Below are 23,267 nucleotides of genomic sequence, written 5' to 3' on the forward strand. Positions count from 1 at the left end.
AAAGATTGACTTGTAAAGCTTATCAGGTAGGTACCAGACTGTTCAACTGTTCTTACAGTAAAATACCACAGCAGGAAAGAAAACCCGTCCACTGGATTGAAAAGGTGCTTTTAGCTGGAGAGTCAAACTAGTGACAACAGGAACAGAGCTACCACTATACTGAAAGATCTAAGCACCATAGTATGTCCGAAATACACAGTACTTCCAAACAAACTATGAATTCCTTTAGAGATCTGTATCGCCAGTGGGGCAAGAAAACAACATCTTAATTTTCTGTTCAGATTTTATTTGAAATCTAATTCAAATTGTCAAAGCTACAAAAAGGGGGAACATTTGAGTTATTTCTGCTATGTCACAACATTCTAAAACAAAATATCACTACTGCCAGCAGATCAGTTACACACATTTCTGATGAAACTTCTAAACACAAAAATGTTTCATTTGGGAAATAGTCACAATGAAGATATTTTGTACAATATAAAACAATGACAGGTCTACAGATGCCGATACTCATGAGTATACACGTGCATTCACAAAAAAAAAAAAAAAAAAAAATCAGGAATGCTTTTTTGTTTTTTAACAGACTGTTCAGGCACAAAAACAAAACCGCATTTCCAGTAAGTGACAGCATCATAAAAAAATATTAACATTGTCAGTGTTTGCTTTTCTTTGACTTCTTGTGAGATCTGTGAGGAGAACGGGACTGAGACCTGGATTTTTTCCCTGACTTTTTAGGGGATCTGGATCGTGATCTTCTTGATCTTTTGGGTGTCCTGGAGCCAGATGGCGACCTGCAAAAAAAAAAAATAAAGTTTTAGGTCAAATACTAATTGATAATAGCAACATTTTGTACAACTATTTGGCATTCGTTTATTGAGCTACACAAGGTAGAAAATATTTTTCTCTAGTAAGCGGAAGTAACAGAACAGTATCTTGCTTTTAAGAAAAAGGCAATTTTTGCATTGTAAGGTTTTTAATATATTTTCGGCTTAGCTTCAGTGCTTAGAATCCTCAAGAAAAATAACCCAACTCGTGTCCTTCTTAAACCAACATAAGGAACTCACAACTTTCCACATAGGCCTCAACCACCTTGGCTCTTGTATTAATAGAAGCCTATATCCATATAGAAGAGAACAGGAATGAAAAATTACGTTGAATTGTGTTATGCTGAGATACTTTAGATTCTCATCAAACACGTTCAGCTCGTGATGTAACCCCACAGAAAAAGTACACTGAATAAACTTACTGTCATCTAACCCACACCAAATACATTAATCTGATATAATCTCGATTGAATGGCCATCATATTAACTTTAAAAAAAAAAATCTCAAATACTTTTCTATTTCTATTTGAATTCCTAACTTAGAGCACAAGAATCTGATTACTGTGAATATATACTACGATTTTCTCAACAGCAAAGGAATTTTCCTCAGCATGTTTGAGAAATCTTGTATCAATAAGATATTCTACACCTCTAAAAGAAGTAGAAGCTGAACGTTTCAGTTCTGAACTACAAAAGCATCAATACAATAATAAAATCTCACCCCAAGCCTAACATTAACTAGAGACAAATATTTGTGTCAGTCTGGAGATTAGGCGATACCTACTTCGGAAACAAAAACCCATAAGCAGCATCTATTCTAGATTTTTTTTCATCAAAAAAGCAAACCATAGGAGATGAGCTTTATGTAAGCAAATCATCAGTGAAAGACTGTGTGCTCACTATAATTCAGGATGTTCTACAAGCTACAGAATATTTGTCCTTTGAAAATAAAAAGCTAATAAAGCAGCAGGGTGCTTTGGTTTAAAGCACTATTTCTCAAAATTATCAGTAAACAGGTAAACAAGAACATAGAAGTGAACAGTCTTTTAGCTATCAAGACAGGAGGCTGTATACATTTCAGACATCAAGTGTCCAAAGATATTAACCAGGAACATGCAGTATAGTCCGTTATGAGAGAAAATACTCATGTATCAAATATGCCCTGCTAAAAAACCCCTCAAACAAAAAAAAAAATCCAACCAAAACACACCTATGTACTTAACTTTCCTACAACCTGAAACAGAGACAGCTTACCTTTTGGCTTTTTTACTGACATCTCTGGGAGAATCTTTATGTGATGAACGAGAACGTGAACTCTCTTTGTGGGAACGTTCAGAGCGTTCTGAGCGTTCCGATTTTGGCGAGGGAGATTTTGCTCGTCTACTGCCACTGCTGCGAGATGGGCTAGGTGAAGCACTGTGTCGTCTTTTCCTTTGTAAAGAAAGCAAATATAGTTATGTACATACACACGCAGAGACTCACAGAGAAGTGAAAACGTATATTAAGAAAATGGATTCCTTTCTATAGATGTTTTCTTTTGCCAAAGTAACATTATATCCTTTTAAGTAATTAAAAGGTAGTAGGCTTTCTGTTACTTTAAAAAAAAAAAACAAAACAAACAACCAAGTTCAACATGCGCACCAGACTTTCTCTGGTTGAAAAATATTAAGACCCATGACTCATCTTTGTTTATTGCAGTATAAAAACACTCTTGTCACAGTTTCCTGAAAAGCAAGGCATTTTACTATATCTACACTTAATACCACAGAAGAGTTTGGCTATACAAGTATTAGAAGATCCAGGTGTACAATCAACAACTGTAAAATTAGCTGTTTTGAAGAATTTTTCACTATGAGATGAATAACATTTAAACCACCACAAATAATTCATGGTATGACTTCAGTACAGTTTTCTGACTGCAGTCAATTTGCTGCTAAAAGAAAGCTAAATATACCCTGTTTTCAAGTGGTCATTATTTTACCATGTTTCCTCAGATCCAAAATGAGCCAAAAGGGGATTCTATTCAAAAGGGTACGTCACTTGGGGGAGGATAAAGATGACAATTCCTTTAAAATTTTGAAACATGTTTAAATATCCAAAGTATGGAGGGGTGGTTGTTGTTTTTATAGGTTTTTTATTTGTTTGGGTGGATTTGTGTTTTCCTTTTAAAAATAAGATGCATGATACAATGTAATTTCAAGGCTGCCACTGTATACAAAGATACTGTGAGGTTTTTCCTCCCATTCACTTTACTCCAAGGAAAGCCCTACCTCTCTTTTCTTGTTGGTGTACATTCCTCCTTTTCCTTCTTATCCTTGGACCTGGATTCGTTTTTTTCCTTGTCCTTTTTGTCTCTGTCCCGTTCTCTTTCCAATTCTTTTTCTTTTTCCTAAATTATTAGAAGCATTCATGATTTCAGATGAGGTGTCACTAATTATTAAGTAAAGACAATCAAGCTAATCACAAACAGCATGAAAGCACTGAGTACTGAAGGAACACAGCACGTAATCTGCGAAGGAACTAACAGTCACACCATACCCGTTCTCCAAATCTCTACTACTGCTCTGTACACAGCAGAAACATCTATTGTAACACACACAGTGACAAACACATGAAAGATATCACCCTATGTGAGACAGTCTGAGTATCTAATTGGAAGTGAACAGTCTTCAATTTCACAAATTTCAGGGAAACATTACAGCTGTAATAGATTTTCTAAACTAAATTACCAAGAAATAATACCAGGAACCTCTTTCTACTTAAAACATATGCACTCATTTTCATTAATCCAGACTGAAAATTGAGATAATCTCATAACTAATTACAAGACATTTAAGGACAAAACAAAAATACAAACAAGATTCTGCAATAACATCTACTCTGTTAAAAAAAACACGAATACGGTCCATTTCTATATACCAGCAGGACCATTTTGAAAGAAAATATACACCCTGAGCACACCGCATTTGTCTGTCAAATAGTTAGAAAATTAATCATACAAAAATAAGCCTAAACCATCAGTGAGTCTGAACACAGATCAAAAGATGTGCTTCTTTCAGTACTGGCATAAATTCCTTCCATGGCAATAAACAGATATTCCCTGCATACCCAATAAAGAAGACCAAGAAGAGGTGATTTAGCTAAATGAAAGAAACTGGGGGGGGTGGGGGATAACAATACAAGTGCAGGAAATACTAGGACAGCTATACTAATCTAGTCTCACATTTTCTTTACGTGGAAGAACTAGCAGTAAAATTTTAAAGTGTCCCTTATCATTATACCTACTACCACAAACTGTTGTTGCATTCCACTAAAATCAATGGGCTCTTAAGATGCGCCTAGCTTTTTTGATAGCATAACTAATTATTTCATCTTGACAAACAGTATTTTAAATAGCTATAGGCTCCTATTCTTTTAACAATATACAGTATTACTAGGAAATTTACTCTTGGAAAGCTTATTCTATAGTAAATTAGACAAAAAACAATGACCAACCACCAAGTTCGTGGGAAACGCAATCAGATCCAGTATTGCAGCATTATTATTATACAAACTAACTTTATTATGGCATTAAAGCAAAAGATAGTTATTCCCTTAACAATGAAGTTGTTATTGTTTTAAAGAACACCTGTTAACATTATCATAAAATATTTAACTATTACCTTCATCATTGAAAGTGTAAACAGAAAAGCAAGGTAATTATTACAAATCTAAAATATTGCAATCTGGTTGAACTTATTCAACACAAGGCATCTAACAGTTATCAGGACAAAGCTGGTTTTTTAAGCTACTGTCTCCCTAAACATTCTGTGCTTACCATACAAGTCAATTCTTTCTCCGATTACAGAAAATACTAAGGAAGTGGGAAGTTTTGTGATACAACTACATTTAGAAGGAAAGTTACTTATAAAAATTGAAGTCTTAACTGGTAACATCAACCTCCAAATGTGTAAATCTCCCTCAGGAACCAGTTTTCTTAATTCTTGCAAGTCTCTTTTTTTCAAGGTACTGTGCAAAATTACTTTAGTGAATTAGTCAGATATTGAGTAACAAATAATGCAAAGAGCAAGTGACAAACACCTGGTGAAAACTGCCTATTTGTATTTAGCTTCCAGGAAACTGCATGGGTACCTAATTTCATCACTGATCTGTCAGGTTGTGAAACCAGACTAGAGAAGCAACCGCCACTTACTCTTTCTTACTAAACACATTGTCCAAACAGGTTACGTGTTACGTTTTAAAGATTCGAGATCACATGACATCACATATATGATGCTATGTTTTAAAGCCACTCTGACTTCATAGTCCAGAGAGGACTACTAAAAATGGTAATGGGACCGAATTATTCACTTTTGGGTGACAGTAAGAGCTGGAATTATCCAGGAAATCTTAGACACTGGAGAATCAGAAGCACATATGCTGTTTAACACTATTCTTTCTCTTCCTTTGGAAGCCTTTAGCACAATGGATTGATTACAAAAAAGCAAAATGAAAATTCTGATGAACATCGTCAACTGACAGCTCTCCCTTTCCTTTCCCACACCTAAAAGTTTGCTTTATGTAGTAGATCCAGAAGTGACTCCTTTATGGTTTCAATACATTCTAATGATACCCATCTGTACAGTGTGAAATACTACATTATTTTGATTAAAAAGAGAGATTATATCTACTCTGCAGAAAGCACTTGGATTTTAGACATGCAACTTGACATTACAGTAGAATTTTAATGAGAACCAAGTGTTGTTATGTTTAATGCCACCTTACATTCGATAAACTCAATAAAAGCCTATCACAGAATCAGAGCCAAACATAAAGAACATTTCTTACCCTCTGGAGCAGCTTGTCTCTATAGTGTTCAACCTGTTCCTGAAAACTCTGGCCTGGTTTCTTGGGTCTTTTCCCAGACTCTAACTCATCCTGAAACTTCATCACCTTAAGCTGTGAAAAATAATACTGACCATTAGGTTATTGGACTTATTATTATCCAGTTAGGCAGGTGGCTGAAAATGAAATTTCCATGATTTACAATCTGTGTTCTTCATTCTCTCTATACAAGTTTGTGCACAAAAAGACACTAACTTTATTTAAACTGGATCAAAACAGCAAAACCACATACTCGTTTGCAGGCACCTGCAGTTGTTTACAGACATATTAAGAACTAAAAATAAAGGGATTTTTTTCTGTTATTCTACTAAATTCTGTTCCCATCATCAGAACACTGCACCCTTATACTTCTTAAATCATTATCTGTTTTTTTTTTCCTTCCAAAATGAGATCGTTTACAGCAGGTGTCTTAATATATTGTTTCAACTTCTCTTGTCTACTCCAAGTTTCCCTTCAGAAACTGCCTTTTTTCCATTTAACCCTTAATATTAAAATCAAATGACTGCCATGATTAGGACATAAGAGCAATTTTTACTAACATAATGATCTTTCATGCTATCAAGCTTAGCAACAAAATTCAGTTCACTGGTGCTGCTAAATGTAACACTAAGTTTACTACAATAATATCCCCAACTGAGTCACAAAGTTAAGCAAATGTCAGAATTTCTCCATGTGTGGTTTGTTGGGTTTTTTTGCTAGATACACTAAAACCTTTCTCCAAGTTGATTCACATCATAATATTTCACTCACATCTCTTAACATTTGTCAATTCTTTATCCTTACTGACATGGCCTTTTACAAACAATCCTTCATTTTTTTTGGATGAGGAGGTGTCTCTTTTCTGGGGGATGAGGGGGGTGGGTGGAGTGGGGAGGAGCTTGGTAATAAGCTACGTTGTACTTGTCTACGTTGTACTTGTCAGCCCTCTTCCAAATGTTTATGGTCTGACCCTCCTATATTTCCTGTTTCAATACCAACCTCTACAGTCATACATATGACTAGATTTTTCCAGTGCTTGAGGTTTCATTTTTAGCGAACACACAAAGTATTTTTCTCTTTAGAAATATTTAACTCTTCAACACTGAAAACACACACATGAAAAGACTTTGCAACTGTGTCCATTTTGATTATCTGAAAGGATTCTTATTCTCCAGGTCCTCAATTCCCTAATATGAAGCAGGCATAAAAATCAAACCCTAAAGGTTTTTTCTTCCCTTTTAAACGCAGCAGGCCAGACTGGATATGAAGACACCTTATATTCTAATCAGCCCGTCCAATTACTGACTGAGCAGAAAGGAAAGGTATCACAAAAACAAACTAATCACAAGAACAAATACGTTAAGAAACATAAAAGCCAGCAAGGATAGCACTACTTTGAACAGGATCCCCTTCAGTTACACGGCTTATGCCAACAACACATTTTTTATTTTAGTCTCAAACATGATGGAGCAACTCGTTGGGGGGAGTAGGGGGGGTGTAGCACGGGGGAATTGTAAGGCATTCCTATCTTACACCACAGTAATTTTCTGACAAATGTTCTGCTCACCTCCCTAATTTACAGAGTGTGCTCTACCTATGGTTGAACATTTTTCATTTTTGCTTACAATTTAGCCAATTACATGGTCAGCAGCCAATGGAAAACTGACTTTGTCGTTTGTCACATACCGCTTCACCTTCCGTAAAGGCATTTTCTCTTCTCCCCCTTTTCAGATGTAGAAGTTTCAAAAGCAGGAATACCTCTTGGAACCATGTATTCAGTATCACTCTCTACCACCTGTTCTGGTGAGAAATCAAGATTGCATTCTCTACCATCATGTAAACTCCAAGGCCATTAGTTGCTTGGCACATTCAGTACCGAACAGGAGTACAGAGGAGGCTTAGCTGATCCAAAAAGCACCTTGGGCTGTCATGGTATGAACATGCCCATAAGACTTCTACTTTGTTTTCCCAATTAAATCACCCAGATAATTAAAGAAAAAAAAAAAAAGGTAGCAAACCCAAAAAACAACATCCTTACAAGATTTGATTTCTCTGCATTTTTAGCCAACAAAGCTGTGACACTGTCTCTTTTTAACCATATTTTGAAAGCAAGCAAACATAAGCCTATAGCCCAAAGTAACCTGAAATGAAGGAAAATTAGGAATCTGATCAACAGGCTTTACTTGATTTAATAAGATAATCTGGATGAAAAGAAATGCTGACCTTCTATCAGCCTGTCTTACAGGCATGTCCCACAACCCCCTGCGGGTATGAAATTTAAAATGCAAAGAGGAACTATTTGTATGTAACTCTTCCAGTAACTGTGGGCAGAGAGGGAAGGTGGTCATTAGCAGGTGCCTAGAAAAAGTGAGGAAAAATAGGAAAAGCCTATACAAAAAACACTGACTCAACGCCTCCCCAAATCCAACTACACAACTATGTTAGGATCGTACAGTTTCTCAAGAGAGCTGTGGCCTTTTACAGACCAATCATCCAGGTATCTCTTCCACATACTTGCTGTATCTCCCTTGAACCCATGTTAACTGACTCCTTTTAGAAAGATGCTGTGGGTAGAGGAAATCAGCTCTAGTACATCCCCTGGAAAAGGAGACTAAGTGTTACAAAACGCTGAGATGATATCAACAGCTCACTACAGAAAGATGATTCTTGTCCACCTTCCTTCTCCACTCCTGCACTCCAAGCAAAGGGTTCCTCCTCCACCCCACCCCCGCAGCAGCTGCAGTGCTTGGCTGAGCCTTCCATAAGCCAGATCAATTCACTAATCCAGCAGAAGCCCGGCCTCCACCTTCAATTATTTTTTCCCTGCATTAATGAGATGTATTGGCTCAGGGGAAGAATGAGCAAGCGCCAGAGCTCACAGGTAGGATCAGGTTATTTTCTTTCAGCTGAGGTGAGCAGTTAGATCAGATCAGCTCATCCTACACCTTCATGTATAGCAGCTTTTGCTACTTGCTCTAAAACATCACCACCATAACTATGCTTTAAAAGAAAAAGAATTACTTAGGTCCCAAAGTCCAGAAAAGAATTCTCTAAAGAATTCTACCACTCAGAATTACTATATAAACTTATACATTTGATTATCTCCCGTCACTATTTCACTATTCATAGCATATTGGCCACATGATATTCCTATCATAAATATCCAGATAGATACCCCCCCCAGGAGAAAGAAATCCTTAAAACTTAGGCTTAAATCGGCTTAAGCATCTAATTGATTAATTTTATAAGCATTCCGCTTTGTAAACTTGGATTTAGAAAGAACTATTATATTCTCATTGAATTGGTTATTCTTTAACTATTCTTATCCAGACAGAAACTATTAAGCCTGTTCATCCTTAGTAGCAGATACATTGACTTTATCTAGACTATCTCTGGAGGGGTAAAATTTTTCAAAACCCTGTGCTAAAACTTTGTAACACTAATTTCTTAGACACAGCAGTCTCCCACAGCAGAGAGATTAGAGGTTTTCAGAGATTGCAATGCAGAAGTGCAAATACCACTACAGTTCCTGTGAGCCATCTCCACTACATGCTCCAACGCAGGGATTGTGTTTCTCACTAACAATGAGAAGGTAGCTCTCCTAAATTCAAGATAACCAGTTCCACAACTTGCCTCTTGTCTACTAGTTCTCATCTTGAGATCTTCCCCCTCTCTCCTCAAACTCATTTGATGAGAGTTTAAAAGATTCAGCCTTTTCTAGAAGTTGAGGCCTCAATTACAGACTAACCAGTAAGCTCACAAGTTACAGAAACGGGTAACACTTTGCTACCATGGTTCAGGGAAACCACAGACTGACACAAACCGAAGCCCTGTCTGTAGCTTTTTGCATTTTGACACAAACAGGTGTGCTGCAGGCAGCCTCCCATGCTTAAAATGAATCTGTTTTCCAAAACTGTTCTTGGTTTTCCAATCTTCTGCCAATACTGTCCAAGTTCATACACAGTGGTCTTCGGGGGCTTTTTCACAAGAGGTTATTCCACAGTTACACACCCTCAGAACTGAAGTGGCCAGGTTCAAAAACAAATTATTTGAGGTAAATTAGCTGCATACTACATACTAGGATTAACTAGGAAGTTAATCACCAGATGCTTGATGAAAGATAGGAATTTCTGCTTGATATATAATTGTACTCAAAGCTAGACTGATTACAGACAGGACAGGCATCCAAGTAGACCAAAGTGTTTTGTTTTTCCTTAAAACAGACTCGCCCCAACAATGGCTGCAACAAGTCCTAGAATTTGCCAGAAGCAGAGCAAAACATTTCTTTGAAAGCCTGAATTTTCCAGTGAGTCTATGGGCGGTGGAATTTCTGCAGCTACAATATTATCAACAACAGATGGCAGCAATACTGATATACACATATGAAATATCTCTTCAGCTGTAACAGACCCCTGGCATGCTCAATCCCATTCATGTATGTAATGCCATCTATCTTGGAGCTAGGCAATTCCTTGCTTGTGTCTTTGTGTTAAACAGAAGTAGATTAAAAGGTTTAAAATAGACAAGAATCTGCTGAATTAAGATAGTTGTTATCTTCTAAGGAAGAAATGCTATAAATAGTGAAATTATTGGACAAGCAACAACCAATTTGTCTACCTGTTATTATTAAGCCGCAACGGGTAAGATACTTAATTGGATATCTTTTTGCCATTTTGCAGCGGCCTAAAATGAGCTAGGTACCAAAACCTCCATAGATTGTAAAGACCAAAGGGATATATTGTTCTAGTGATGATTACAAGCCTCAGATAGCTCCTATGGCCTGACAAACAAATACACAAAAGTGAGTATTCTGCATACTAAGCACCATAATCCAGAGAAAGAAATCATGGAAACTGGATGGCATTTCAGTTTCTTGACAAAGGTATGCAGGACCCTGAAATCCAGAACAGGTCTTGGATACAATCTGCTCTTGCAGACTATGCTTAATTTACTCTTATCTTGTGCTCTACTCATTCTCTGTTGGAGACTAAATACTACACTAAAGGAACTTTAACCTTCTCTGGTACAGCAACTCACATCAAGAAAGCAAGGAGTGACTTGCTTTCCTTTGAGACATGCAGGAAAAACTTATTTAGCTCTTGGTAGAAAAATAAATTGCACCTCAAACACCATGATACTCTGACACTTTTTTTTGGGGGGGGGTGGGGGCGGGTGTTGAGTGGTGTGGATCTGTTTACACAGTGGACAGGCGGGTACTGACAGAGCACAGACACAGGAAGGTATAACAGAATCCAACCCTGCATCTCCTGGAGCTCAGTGGTACATAGCTGAAAGACTGAACAGGAAGACTGAAGACCATTAGTATTCTACCTCTGATTAAGCAATCAAATGCTACTTTGAGGTCTCATGTGGCTAACACAAAGGTGAGTAAAGACAGCTATTAAAGAGGACAAATCTCCTGCTTAACCCTTTTGGAAGCACTGATACATCTGAATTCGTGAAGAAGCTGCCTCCTGCTGCAGATGAAGCCTGCGCTGGGCTTTTTTGGGGTAGGATTATAAAATATTGCACGGCAAGATGGAGACAGAAGTAAAGTACCTTAGAGAAACGTCCACGGAGGACAATGCTGCTTCATTTTGTCTGTGAGTTTTTGCTGCCTCTGAGGAAACAAGCTTAATGAACAATTTAAGAAACAAAATTCCCAGTTTTCTAACACTTCACAGCACTGAGGTCTCTTTACAAAGAAGAATACACCTTTCTTTTATATGTCCCTGGGTCTCCACCCCTGGGGTGGAAAGAGAGACACACACATGCACAGCACCATGAAGACCATTCTGAAATTTGAGTTATAATGTAAAGCAAAGTGCCAATCTTTCCACACTTAAAAAAAACAGTAAAGAAATCACTGATCTTCAGTGTTACAAAAAAGCCTCTACTCTTGCTAAGTTCTGGAAAGAATTCACACTTCAGCAAGGTTAACAGGGGCACAGGGGAGAACACACAAGGGGTTAATAACTTGCATTCTCTGATGGCACTGGTCTGATGGCTGTGGCCAAAGTTTGTTTCTTACTATATTTTCCCCTCCCAGCTGAAAAACTGAATTTACCAATTGTGGAAAAGAAAGAATTGTTGCTTGTATTTATGAATTTCCAGAAAAATGCATGAAAAAACATGTTTCAGCTTCCCAATTTCCACTGTGTAAACTGCTAGAGAATCAGGCTTGGCCTTTTTTTTTCTCCCCCAAAGATTTTATGCAACATTTACTATTAGATGGCATAATCATTAAAGCTGGTAAATGGCATTTTTTTTTCCTCAGTTCCTTCCCTCAAATTTAATAATGGATGCGTTCTTTGGCAGCGACTGGGTACGTACTAAGAAGAAACTTTGAAAGTGAATGCTTTAAACTACTACAGGGAGTACATTCCTGTCAATGACAAACTTGAGAAGAAATTTTAAGTACTTCTACACAGGGTCTGAAATGTTCTGAAAACGAAGAAAATTACAATTCTTTTCTGTCAATTCCAGAAGCCTGAAACTGAGATGGTAATTTACTTACCAAAGAATAATGACGGCAACACATACTTGAAAACCTCAAATATTTACCACCTAAAACTGTTACAGACCACATACACTGACAAAAGAACTTACAACACTTGTGCAATGTAAAATTGACAATGGTTAAAGTAAATCACTTCCTAATCTGCCTCCGCAACTGCCACGATAACATCTATAAAACAGACACTCAATCTGAATGGAGCCCTTTCCATAACCACTACCATCATTATTACAGCAAAAACTAGTTTCACTTCTACTTTCGTTAGTCTAACAGCATGTCTTTTCTGCAGAACTACTGCCACCATGAGTCAAAACAGACATAAATCCCATTTAGCTTTTCTCAAATTCTGAGTTTACTCACTTCAAATGGCTACGTATCATGAACTTTTAAAACACTATGCAAAGCAAGAGGTTTCTCAGTGCTTTGTTACAGTCCAGTAATTTAATAATCTGAATTATTAACAGAAATGTATTTGGGGGAAAACAATGGTTGTGACATTTTAAGATATTATTTCTTGTACATCTTAAAAGAATATTACGGGGCTTTGCTAATGTCTGATTTTAGCTAACTAGTACATTATACCATAAATAGGTAGGCAGCCACAAGTCCACCTTCAAAACATTACCCAAATTATAATCTGTCGCTTGGAGATGCTACAACTGCAACAAGTAGTTTAGCATCTTCTTAATATCATTTTAACACACTGAACAGAATGTACAAGAATTCCAGTATTCAATGTATCATGGGTTTCAATACTGAATACAAGCTGGAAAGTCACATGCGATTTTAAACCTGGTTTTGCGTGGCACTGTATGACGGAAATGCTTCACTGCTAGACCTCATGCTAAATTCAAGTTCTAGTTACCTTCTCAGTCAACCACAAGCTCAGAAACCAGCATGAAGACATAAGGTTGATCAGCACAGATTCTTAACAGTTATACTAACACCTATGCTTGGAGAAGAAAAAAAAAAAAGAATGAGCGAGCCCTATAAACTCCATGTAGGTCTTCAATGAAAACGCCCCATTTCCAGGACCGCCTGATTCAGTTGCATCTCCTTCTTTGCTTGACGGCTGACACAGTGAAAGGAGCAACTTTTAAATGCAATAAAACACAGATGCTCCAAGGCAAGAGACAGAGAGAACTAGAAAAGCATAGGACTAAGGCCACATCCAAAAGTCGCTCCCATTTGCTAAGAGGAGGAAAGTGTAGAGGAACTCAAGCAGGCTAAGGCTACCAGCGGTACTGAAAAAGGACACTAAGAAAGAAGAGTAATTTTCAACATGCAAGACTCCCTGACTCAATTTTTCATTTTTTCCTGCTCCTCTGGAAAGCCAAAACAAGGCAAGGCAAGTCTGTAAACAAACATACCTTTATAAAAATACACTGGACTAATACTATATAATAGGTCTATAATTATTTCAGTAAAAATTACTCCCTGTTATATGCAGAGAACTCAAGGGGAAGGATTGGAAAAGTACAGAAGGGTGGCACAAAACACCACGTGCTGACCTCTATCTCTCGGAGTTTGGCACGCTTTTCTTCACTCATTTCTGAATATTTGACTGATGACTTCGATTCAGGCATTTCTTCTTTAATAGGATTGGAATACATGTGTTGCTCTTCTGACTTAGAACTCTGAGTGTCTTCCTCATCTTCACTTTCTTCTTCTTGACTTTACAGAGAACATACAGAATTAATTAATACAAATATATTTAAGACAATTATCTATTACAAAATTTACTCTCTCCTGCTTAGTTTCTATGATTAGTTACTAGTTTTGAAATCTGTTGATTGTTATTTAAAAGTCTGCAGCTACAAAACAGTCTCCATATGCGAGACAGATATCTTAATACTTCCATTTAATTAGTTAGTTTTATTACTCAGATAATTTACACTTTTAATATAAACAAAGTGCAGAAGAATTCTTGAAATTTACAGTCACCAAATCCATATCCAACTCAGCTACAAAACTAGTCCACTAACTCAATAAAATCTTTTTTAAGTGCTTTAATTGGGCTTTTCAGAGATACTAAGTTTTATAAAAGAACAAAATTTACTGCACTTTTGCTCTTCAGAGACAAACCTGAGACATGGCAGATACTCAAAATTATATTCCCAAAGTGGCCACTAGAGTGCTTCAGTACTACATGCAATGCAGTAAGATATTTAAAGCATTAGGAATAGAAGCTCTCAATTGCCTGAAGAACAAAGTAAAAGACTGCTCAAAACCAACAGATGGCATGGATTCTGTTAGCATCCAGAGAAACATATACATCAGAACATTATTCACTGTGTTTGTCTCAAAAGCAAAAGGCAGAGGTTTACATATATTAATAAATATCTGACATCAGGATTTCCCAACTGTAAAATACTACTACCTTAGTTCCTACTATTTGACATTAAGTTTTCAAATCAGCATCAATTTAAAGATTAAAAACTCTACCAAAAGGTATAATTTACTGTGTTAGAAAAACGTTAGGGGGGCTGAAAGCATGCAGCACTAAAATCCTGACTTTTCTCCATTTCTTTTTTTTTTTTCTTTTGAAATTTCATTTCTGTTCTGCTCTTATAATATGTATATCTATATTTATATATCTTATAGGGAGTTCCAAGATACTCAACCTTAGAGGCAGAAAACGAATGAAAAAGTATTTACTTTTGAATTTCCTCCTCCTCAGATTCTTCATGTTGGTCGAAAAGCTCCCATTTAGAAGTAGTAACAGCTAGAAGAGACAGTAAGGTAATTTTAACAACAGAAAAAGCTATCACTTAATCTGAAAATTACTATTTGTAGGTATAATAAAAATTACAATGTGATAAAATTTACCTGCATCTAGCATTTAATACAGACTTGCTATTTGATAGAAATACTCAAAATTGCATGTTATCAGAATATTTACTATTTACAGAGCTATTCACTTACATTGTGTATCATGTTTCAGTAAATCCTTCAAAAGCAGCCAACTATTTGTCGCTTTGTAAAATCTTATCTTCCAAATGAATGTTTAGGAAGACTGCCAACAACATATCCACTTTTTTTTTTTAATTATTCTTAATGAACTGGTAATTATTTTTAAAGGTCGGCAGGTTACTGAAGTAGAATAACAAAACCAGAATACACTATTTTCTTCACTGAAGTTATAACCAATTCTACTGTACTACTACAGAAATCACATTATCACTTTTAAACAGATCAGTTGAAAATAATCATGAAATAAGTGACATTAAGCTTTCAGTTTACTTAAGGAAGTGTTTTAGTTTAATATATACTTTGAAAACTAACCTTGAGCTTCCAGTTCCGATTCATCCACTGCTTCCCACTTTGAAGGGGCAACTTTAAATATAGGCTCATTCTTTTTTGAGTCTTCAGCCGTATCCACTGTTGGAGAGACACACATAGAAAAATAGTTTCCAAAGCTCTTCAAAAGTTCAAACGGAAAAATCCTAATATAACAGTCAGATTTAAACACTGAAGCATATTATATCATTTTATTATTTGCAAAGAAAATAAATTAGGATTTGGAACCTGATGTGCATGTCAGAAGACAGCTATTGTGTCTCTGCAGCAATTACAATCTAAAAGCAGTTTTTAAACTAATTCTTTATAGAACAAATTGAAATTTATCAATCCAACATTTTACGAAGCTCCATGCCATGTTAATTCTTGGCTGTACTTGTAAGAGCTACTCTGAAAAATATTATCAAAAATTGAGGATTCAAATTGAAAGTGAAGTTGAAACATTTCGTACAAGGAACTCCATCAAGATCATCATCCAGCGATTTAATTGGGACTCCATCCAGATCATCAATAGGAGCAGCATCAATAGGAATTCCATCCACATCTTCCAGTGGAGCACCATCAAGTTCTTCCTCAATGGGAGCACCATCAAGATCATCTGGTACTTCCTGAAAGCAAGTAATAATTAACTCTTTCAAGAACAAATCTATATTGCTTTTCTATACTTCTCTAATTCTTGGTTCATTCTTTTTAAAGAAGTACCTTAAAAAAAATACCTAAAACCCAAAAAACTCAACTTTAACATTTTTTGCTACCAAGTACAGTTGCTTATTGCAGAGGAAAAATACAACAATATCCCCCAATAAAAAATTATAAGCAAGAACTTGGAATCTGTCCACAACGTACCCGAAGCTTTGCAATATCGTTATTCAAAAGAAGAGATATTAAGCTGAGGTTTAGCTTGAAATGAGCCAATTGCTGTCAGATAAGTTAGACTTCTAAAGATTCCCTGAGAACCAGTAACCTGAACAGCTGACAGAAATCAACTATTTAGCAGGAACACATCCAAGGCCAGGTTGGATGGGGCTTTGAGTGTCCTGTTCTAGTGGGAGGTGTCCCTGCCCAGGGCAGGGGTGTTGGAACTAGATGATCTTTAAGGTTCCTTCCAACCCAAACCATTTTATGAACACAAATTTAAGGAACACGCATAAATGATAAATACACCTACATATTCTAACTTCTTCGGTACAGGCACTGTCCTTCATACATGCATGTTCACCCTGCTCTACTGCTAAGTAAAATAAGATAACCTTTCAATTACACTATAGGTCTCCCTCCTGCTGTTCCCAAAGGCACGTATCCACAGTTACAAAATGAACTGCTCCTAAACATACATCCATTTATTAGCATCCACTGTATTGATTCTCTTAAATAATATTTATATGTAACTGTAAACAGATCAGTACACATTCACTCAGTGCTAATGGTATTCTAGCAATTTTAAGCATAGAGCTTCAAGATATTGAATAATAATCTATACATGTCACTATGGAATAACTAAAACTCACTACACATCCTGTTTATAATAATCTCTCTCTATATATATATATATAAAAAAATGATAAAAATGCTGTAGCATAACTAGAAAGTTAGAAACTTACTGCTCTAGTACAACACAGCAAAGATCACAGTAGAATATCTCCAGGGTAAATGATCTATCACAACCTTCCTCTCAAACTAAGAAAGCTCAGACAGCTCTATCACATCCAAGTGTGAGACTAACACAAAAAGAAAGTGGATGATTCAAGGTAGCCAGATGCCAAGTTATTTAGAACTCCCAAAAATTAAAACTGATGCCTGAAATTCTAACTCAAAATTCACATACAGATAATACAGAGTATTTCCAATACAAAGGAAATACCTGTCATTCTGTACTAGTCTTTGCTCTGAAATGATTTCACAATATAACTCCACCACAGCACCTAATCTACAAGCAACAAACACATAAACAGATTAAACAGTGTTTGTATCTGAAAATATCTGCTACACCTGTATTTAAGAACAAGGATTCAGAGGCAGAAAAGGAAGAAAAAAAAAAAAAAAAGGTTTATTCCCCTTAGCAGAGATATCAAAATAATCCTTGCCAAGCCCTATTTTATATTTACACATTTTCCTCACCATCTGCTAGCCTCACTATCAAGGTCACTTACCTCTGTTTCTTTATCTTCCATGATATTTACAAGCCCCAAGAAAATATTCTGTAGTTTGATCAGGAACGGTTCTGGATAGATCGCCCAGTCTTCCCATGCTCGGAAGCATGTCATTACCCGTTGCTAGAAGCAATAGAAAAAAAAAAATGCTAATAAATTTGAATTAAGACATTTTAAGTGATCGGAAATACACCACAGAGAACTACTATTGTAGACAGCTATGCCTCAGTAGTTCCATACTGGAGTACATTACAATACCACGTTGGGCAAGACTATACATATTTCTGTAGAATTACTATAGTAACTAATTTTTAAAAGTTTCACTTGGGCCTCATTTTTCCTTTTAATTCCTGTTACATTATCAATTTCAGCAGTTCACAGTTCTTATCCCAATAGTAAATTTCATTCTGCTTAGGTGTTCGAAGTAAGTGTCTCTACTAAATGTAACAGAAAATATCTCTCCCTTTGTAAAATAAAATAAAAAATTAACACAGGCTTAAATTATGTTCCTACTTTTTTTTGTAGAAGCATAGTATATTTAAAATTATGAGCTTCAGCTCAAGCTTCACACATTAAATGTAGCTGGAGATGTAGATATTAAAAAAAAAAAAATCAACTGCTTGTCTTTATCATATAATTAAACGAATGATTTTAAAATAGATAACCAAAACTGATTCTCAACTGATTCTCAATCTGCAAATGAGAATAGAGAAGGTAGGACAATCAGGATAAAGACCTTAATACAGAAAAACTAACTACAGTATAAGCTTTGTATTTAAAGCTTGATTAAAAACAAAACAAAACAAAACAAAAACGGTAAAGGCATTTTTAAAACAGAAAGAAGGAAAAGGTAGACTGAGCATGAGAATGGTGAGAAGCAGAGCACTTTACCGCAAAAATCACTCTCAACTACCCATGGTCAGACTGATTATCAGCCCTCAAAAAATAAAGTCTATCTCCAAAAATGTTAAAAAGTAACTTTATGCTGTTATGTCCAGCAGTTTCTTTCCACACTGAGCAGCTCACATTTATTTCTGAAACTGAAATATAGGTGGTCCAAAAATAATCGAAATGGTAGACAGCACTGTTTGCAATTCAAGTACTAGATAAGATATCCTCCTCTCAACTCCACATCTATTGGTACACTTCAGCTGTTAGATGTTAATTTTCTTCTTTAATTTCAAGGCTATCTTTGCAAGACAACAAACTATTTTTTTTTTTTTTTAAGTAAGCTTAATTAGGAAGAACGAGGTTTAAACCACCTATCATACTATGCAACCTCTTGTGCAGGAACATCTATTTGACTTCTATGTCATGTAAATAACAATGAAATACGTACCTTGAAATTTTCAGACTGTAAATGGCCTTGTATTGTACGGTAAGTAGCATTGAGATCAGAGAATATCTGACATAATTTTGTTTCAAAACTAGAATTAAACATATACATTTCTTTAGTTAAACTTTGTAATATGTTTTCTGGACATACATAATTCACGAAAATACCTGGGACACAGGACTCAAAAGCACAAGGTTCTGATCCCTATAGTAGCCATGAACTCAACTATAAAGCAAATATGATTACTATATATTAAATCACCTTGGACAACAACAGAACTGTGAAGGGAGATCTTCACATCTGCTGCAGTCGCCTTATACAGCCTGGAAGGACTGGAGGAGGATAAAATGAGTTTTACAACCTTACATAAATGGAAGGACTGTCTCAAAATTAAATCTGTGCTTTTAAAAATTTCTTAGTTGTGTTTCTATTCTAACTTACTCAACGAGACCCTCGATGAAAGCAGAGTAACAGCTGCCTAGCTTCCCTTGAGCTTTTCTCAATGTGTAAAAAATAAACGAGTACAGCAAAGACACACAGCAACAAGGAACATGACTTGCAATTGCTAGAGTTGTGTAACACACTGAATATTCCCCATCACGCTACCACAACATCAGAGAGACTCCAGGAAGTAGACACAACCAAGTATCTAAATAAAAGGTACTCTCGCTTGGACGTTTTCCCTAAATTCTGCTCAGCATCCTAGAAATAAAACTACATAATTACTTTATAAAGTTTCCAAACCTGATGGAGAATTAAAAAACAACTCAAAATAAAAAAAAAATCTAATTAAAAAATTGACCTCTCTGCATCAATTATTTGCTACACCATATCTTGAATATTACCTGCAGGCTGTTTCTGTGAAGAAGCACAAGAACTATTCTCACCTCTATGAGGTCCCGTGCAAGTGGTGCCTTGCACAGGGCACATGCACTTCTTGCTTTACAAAGCAATCCTATGCACTAACAAGCTACATCTTATACATTTGCATGCAAAGAGATAAATATCATCAGTATCATAACAGTATCCTCATAGAAAAGTGTGAATTTCTCTACAACCACATGTATCCAGAGATGTTTAAAACTGAATATAAGGTTTGGGGTTTTTTTAATCATCAATCACCTAAAATATTATACTCACAATTTTCTATAGTAGGAAGCATTGGCAACTTTAGCTGAAGAGTTGTATAACACATCTGACACTAGATATAGTCTTGCAATCTACAATAAAGAATGTTCAAATTAAGATAATGAGAGAGTTTAAATTATCCTGAAAATATATGCATTTTTCCGGACAGAATGAAAGATAGCTTAAACTATCTAGAAGTATCAAATTAGAACTAAGCGTAACATAGCCGTATTGTTAATAAACATGCTACGAGGCAATTAGCCCCCTGTTATGCTACAGTGTACTAGCCACTGTAACATGATATTACATAATATTACAAAGGACAGATCACGGCATTGCAACTTTTATTTCCTTGTTTGAACAGACTATTCTGCTGTTTTAAACTTCACAGCAAGCCAGACCGTTACTTACAAGCAGGTTCAGAAAGAATAAAAACAAATAGCAAAATCCTACAGGAAAAAAACATACTTAAATCCAAGCCCACATTTTAACACAAAATCTCAATGCTACCTGAAATTTATGAAATGATACTTGTAAATTATATGCATGTGCTGTTAAGTGAGCTCTTCCCCCAAAATACAAGATTATACAAAATCTCCGCACCTTCTTAGGAAGAGGAGTCTTCAGAATGGACAATGATTCCGTAATGCAGTCTACAATTTCTTCAGCAGCTTCTGCATTATTTAGACAGAAAACCATTGCATCACCAATATCATTCTTCCGAGGTGTTAATCCACGCAGGATTTCCTCTAATTTGTCCCTCTGCCTGAAATATCAGAAATTTTAATAATTTCAATATAAAATTAACAGTACTTTGGGGGATTCCCATTTAATGATGCTTTTGATTTTTCCATCTTTAGGACAAAAGCAATTTTAAATATTTTTATATTTTGTTGCCTGAGTTTTTTCAGTGACTCATAAACATATGTATCCACATTACATAAATAAGTGCAAAAAATTCCCACTCAAGTCTTGACTACATACAAAAATCAAGGAAAAATAACTGAGAAATACCTAATGCAGGAGATCAGTTTCTCTAATAAAGTAATTATCTTCCCGGATTTAGTTTAAGCCTAAATCAAAATGCATAAATCCAACACATAGAATTAGCTAGGTTGGAAGGGAACTTTAAGATCACTGAGTCCAATCATCAACCTAACACTGCCAAAACCACCACTTCACCATGTCCCTCAGCACAACGTCTACACATCTTTTAAACACCTCCAGGGATGGTGATTCAAACCACTCCCTGGGCAGCCCATTCCAATGTTTGATAACCCCTTCTGTGAAGAAATTTTTCCTGATACCCATCCTAAATCTCCCCTGGCACAACTTGAGGCCATTTCCCCTTGTCCTATCACTTGTTACTTGGGAGGAGAGACCAACCCCCACCTCTCTACAACCTCCCTTCAGGTGGTTGTAGGGAGCAATAAGGTCTCCTCTCAGCCTCCTTTTCTTCAGACTAAGGCACGCAAGTAATTTCTGCTGCAGAATAAGAAACATTAGATTCAGAAAGCTAGTAAGAAGCAATTATTTCAGGTTTTCCCTGAGCTCTATATATACAGAACACTCTCAAAAGAATATCTTTTTGAGCCTTTCAAAAAGAAGATATGAGAAATAAATTATGTATTAAAACCTCCAGAACCATGACTGGTATCATAAATATGATGAAAAAAATAAAAAAAGAAGAAAAATTCCACATCCTAAGAACACAGTTGGAACAATAATAGCAAAATTAAGAAAATCATGTATGTATTTCCACTACCATAGCTATCCCCCCCACAGTTATAATTCACAGCAAAGAACTCTGATCTGTCTCTTCCTGCTTATTAACAACTGCTCCCAATTTTAATTTCTGATAAACAGCATCAATAAGTTTAAGATTATAATAACTTTTTAGTTCATGAGATCATAACAATGTTGAGAAAGGTGCAATATATCCCCACCAACAGATAAGAACAGAAAATGGGGGAAACTCATCTCCTCAATCCCCTTCAAATAAAGAGTTAATAACAATTGCATTGAAAGGACTCATTGTTCAACGATGACAAATCTAAGCAAATCCAGAACATATTTAGCAACAAGTATCGAGAAAAAAAAGACTAACTGAAAAAGAAAAGCACTGGGGTTAAAAGAGTTTCTAAGTAATATTATGACAAGCATGATAACATTTTAGGGATGATATAACTACAAAAACACAACAGGAAAAACCCAAGCAGATGAGTAATTAAAACAGCACTATAAAATGATGGAAGTTCATACTCTTCCTTAAGTGCACCCTTCTTGTTCGGTTCTTCCACAAATGCTTCCGTTTCTTGCTCTTCTGACATGCCATGCAAGTATGGATTCAATGGTGGTGGCCTCCAAAATGATCCGTTTTTGAACATACGGAAATCTTCTGTCCTCCACTTGGTTGGAGCATCTCCCTACAAAAAAAAGCCAAAACTATTTTTATTTTGGTGTTCTTTTATTTCATTGTGCTTGAAGTTATGAATTGTCACTAAAATTCTACTTGCCTGAAGAATTGAATAAAGCTTCCATCTATAATATACATGGGCTGGAGTCTGGTTTTCAAATAAAAACCTAAACCAAAGAGCCAAGAAAAGACACAAAACATATTACAAATTATTTAAATGAAGAAAAAAAATAACGAAACCCTGTTTAGAATCCCACCTCAGCTACCAAGTGAACTCAAGACAGCTAAAATCATGTACACCTACAGCACAGCTGTGCAGAACAAGTGCAGCTGCTCCACACACATACATATGCAATCTGCAAAGCAGAGTGGAGAATTCCACAAAGACACAGCATTTCTCAGAAGTTAAAAGCAGAACAAAGCAGGGTCAGAAAAAAGGACTGTGCAGCCCCACAGTAAAGCAGACAAATCATCAGTGCAAAGAGTCACTACTGGAGCAACTGCAACGTTGACACAAGTGGTGCAGGAACTCATAGTTATATAGTTAGGTTGCTCAGATCGGATACTAAATGACTTGAAGTTTTCCACCAGTCTATCAGAACACTCTGACAAGATTAGGGGGGAAAAAAAAGCCCATTTTTAATGGCCAAGATATTTTGACCTGCATATTTTCTCAATTTATATATAAAGTGCAAATAAAACGTTTTTAAAAGGTCACTAAGTATTTCCCTGA

The 23,267-nt window shown here is 36.0% G+C and overlaps 1 protein-coding gene across 9 annotated transcripts in view; it reads right to left on the reverse strand.

Annotated features, from left to right (window-relative positions):
• Positions 1-269: 269 nt before the first annotated feature.
• U2SURP (U2 snRNP associated SURP domain containing) overlaps positions 270-23,267 on the reverse strand; it is a 47,383-nt gene continuing 24,385 nt past the window's right edge. For 6 of the 9 annotated variants that reach the window (XM_082487463.1, XM_082487462.1, XM_082487461.1 and 3 more), the window contains 14 exons: positions 22,635-22,701; positions 22,381-22,544; positions 20,722-20,884; positions 20,131-20,210; positions 18,994-19,081; positions 17,655-17,777; positions 15,956-16,112; positions 15,490-15,585; positions 14,863-14,929; positions 13,716-13,878; positions 5,652-5,762; positions 3,095-3,213; positions 2,079-2,255; positions 270-791 (listed from right to left, as the gene is read on the reverse strand). In XM_082487463.1, coding sequence (XP_082343589.1) covers positions 653-791; positions 2,079-2,255; positions 3,095-3,213; positions 5,652-5,762; positions 13,716-13,878; positions 14,863-14,929; positions 15,490-15,585; positions 15,956-16,112; positions 17,655-17,777; positions 18,994-19,081; positions 20,131-20,210; positions 20,722-20,884; positions 22,381-22,544; positions 22,635-22,701 — 1,714 coding nt within the window. In that variant the 3' untranslated portion in view covers positions 270-652. Of the gene's footprint in view, positions 792-2,078; positions 2,256-3,094; positions 3,214-5,651; positions 5,763-7,342; positions 7,483-13,715; positions 13,879-14,862; positions 14,930-15,489; positions 15,586-15,955; positions 16,113-17,654; positions 17,778-18,993; positions 19,082-20,130; positions 20,211-20,721; positions 20,885-22,380; positions 22,545-22,634; positions 22,702-23,267 lie in introns of those variants that run through there. The other 3 variants (XM_082487464.1, XM_082487465.1, XM_082487466.1) reach the window with 3 other exon arrangements.

The sequence above is a fragment of the Vanellus vanellus genome (genome assembly GCF_965231255.1).
Source record: "Vanellus vanellus genome assembly, chromosome: 8".
NCBI lineage: Eukaryota > Metazoa > Chordata > Aves > Charadriiformes > Charadriidae > Vanellus > Vanellus vanellus.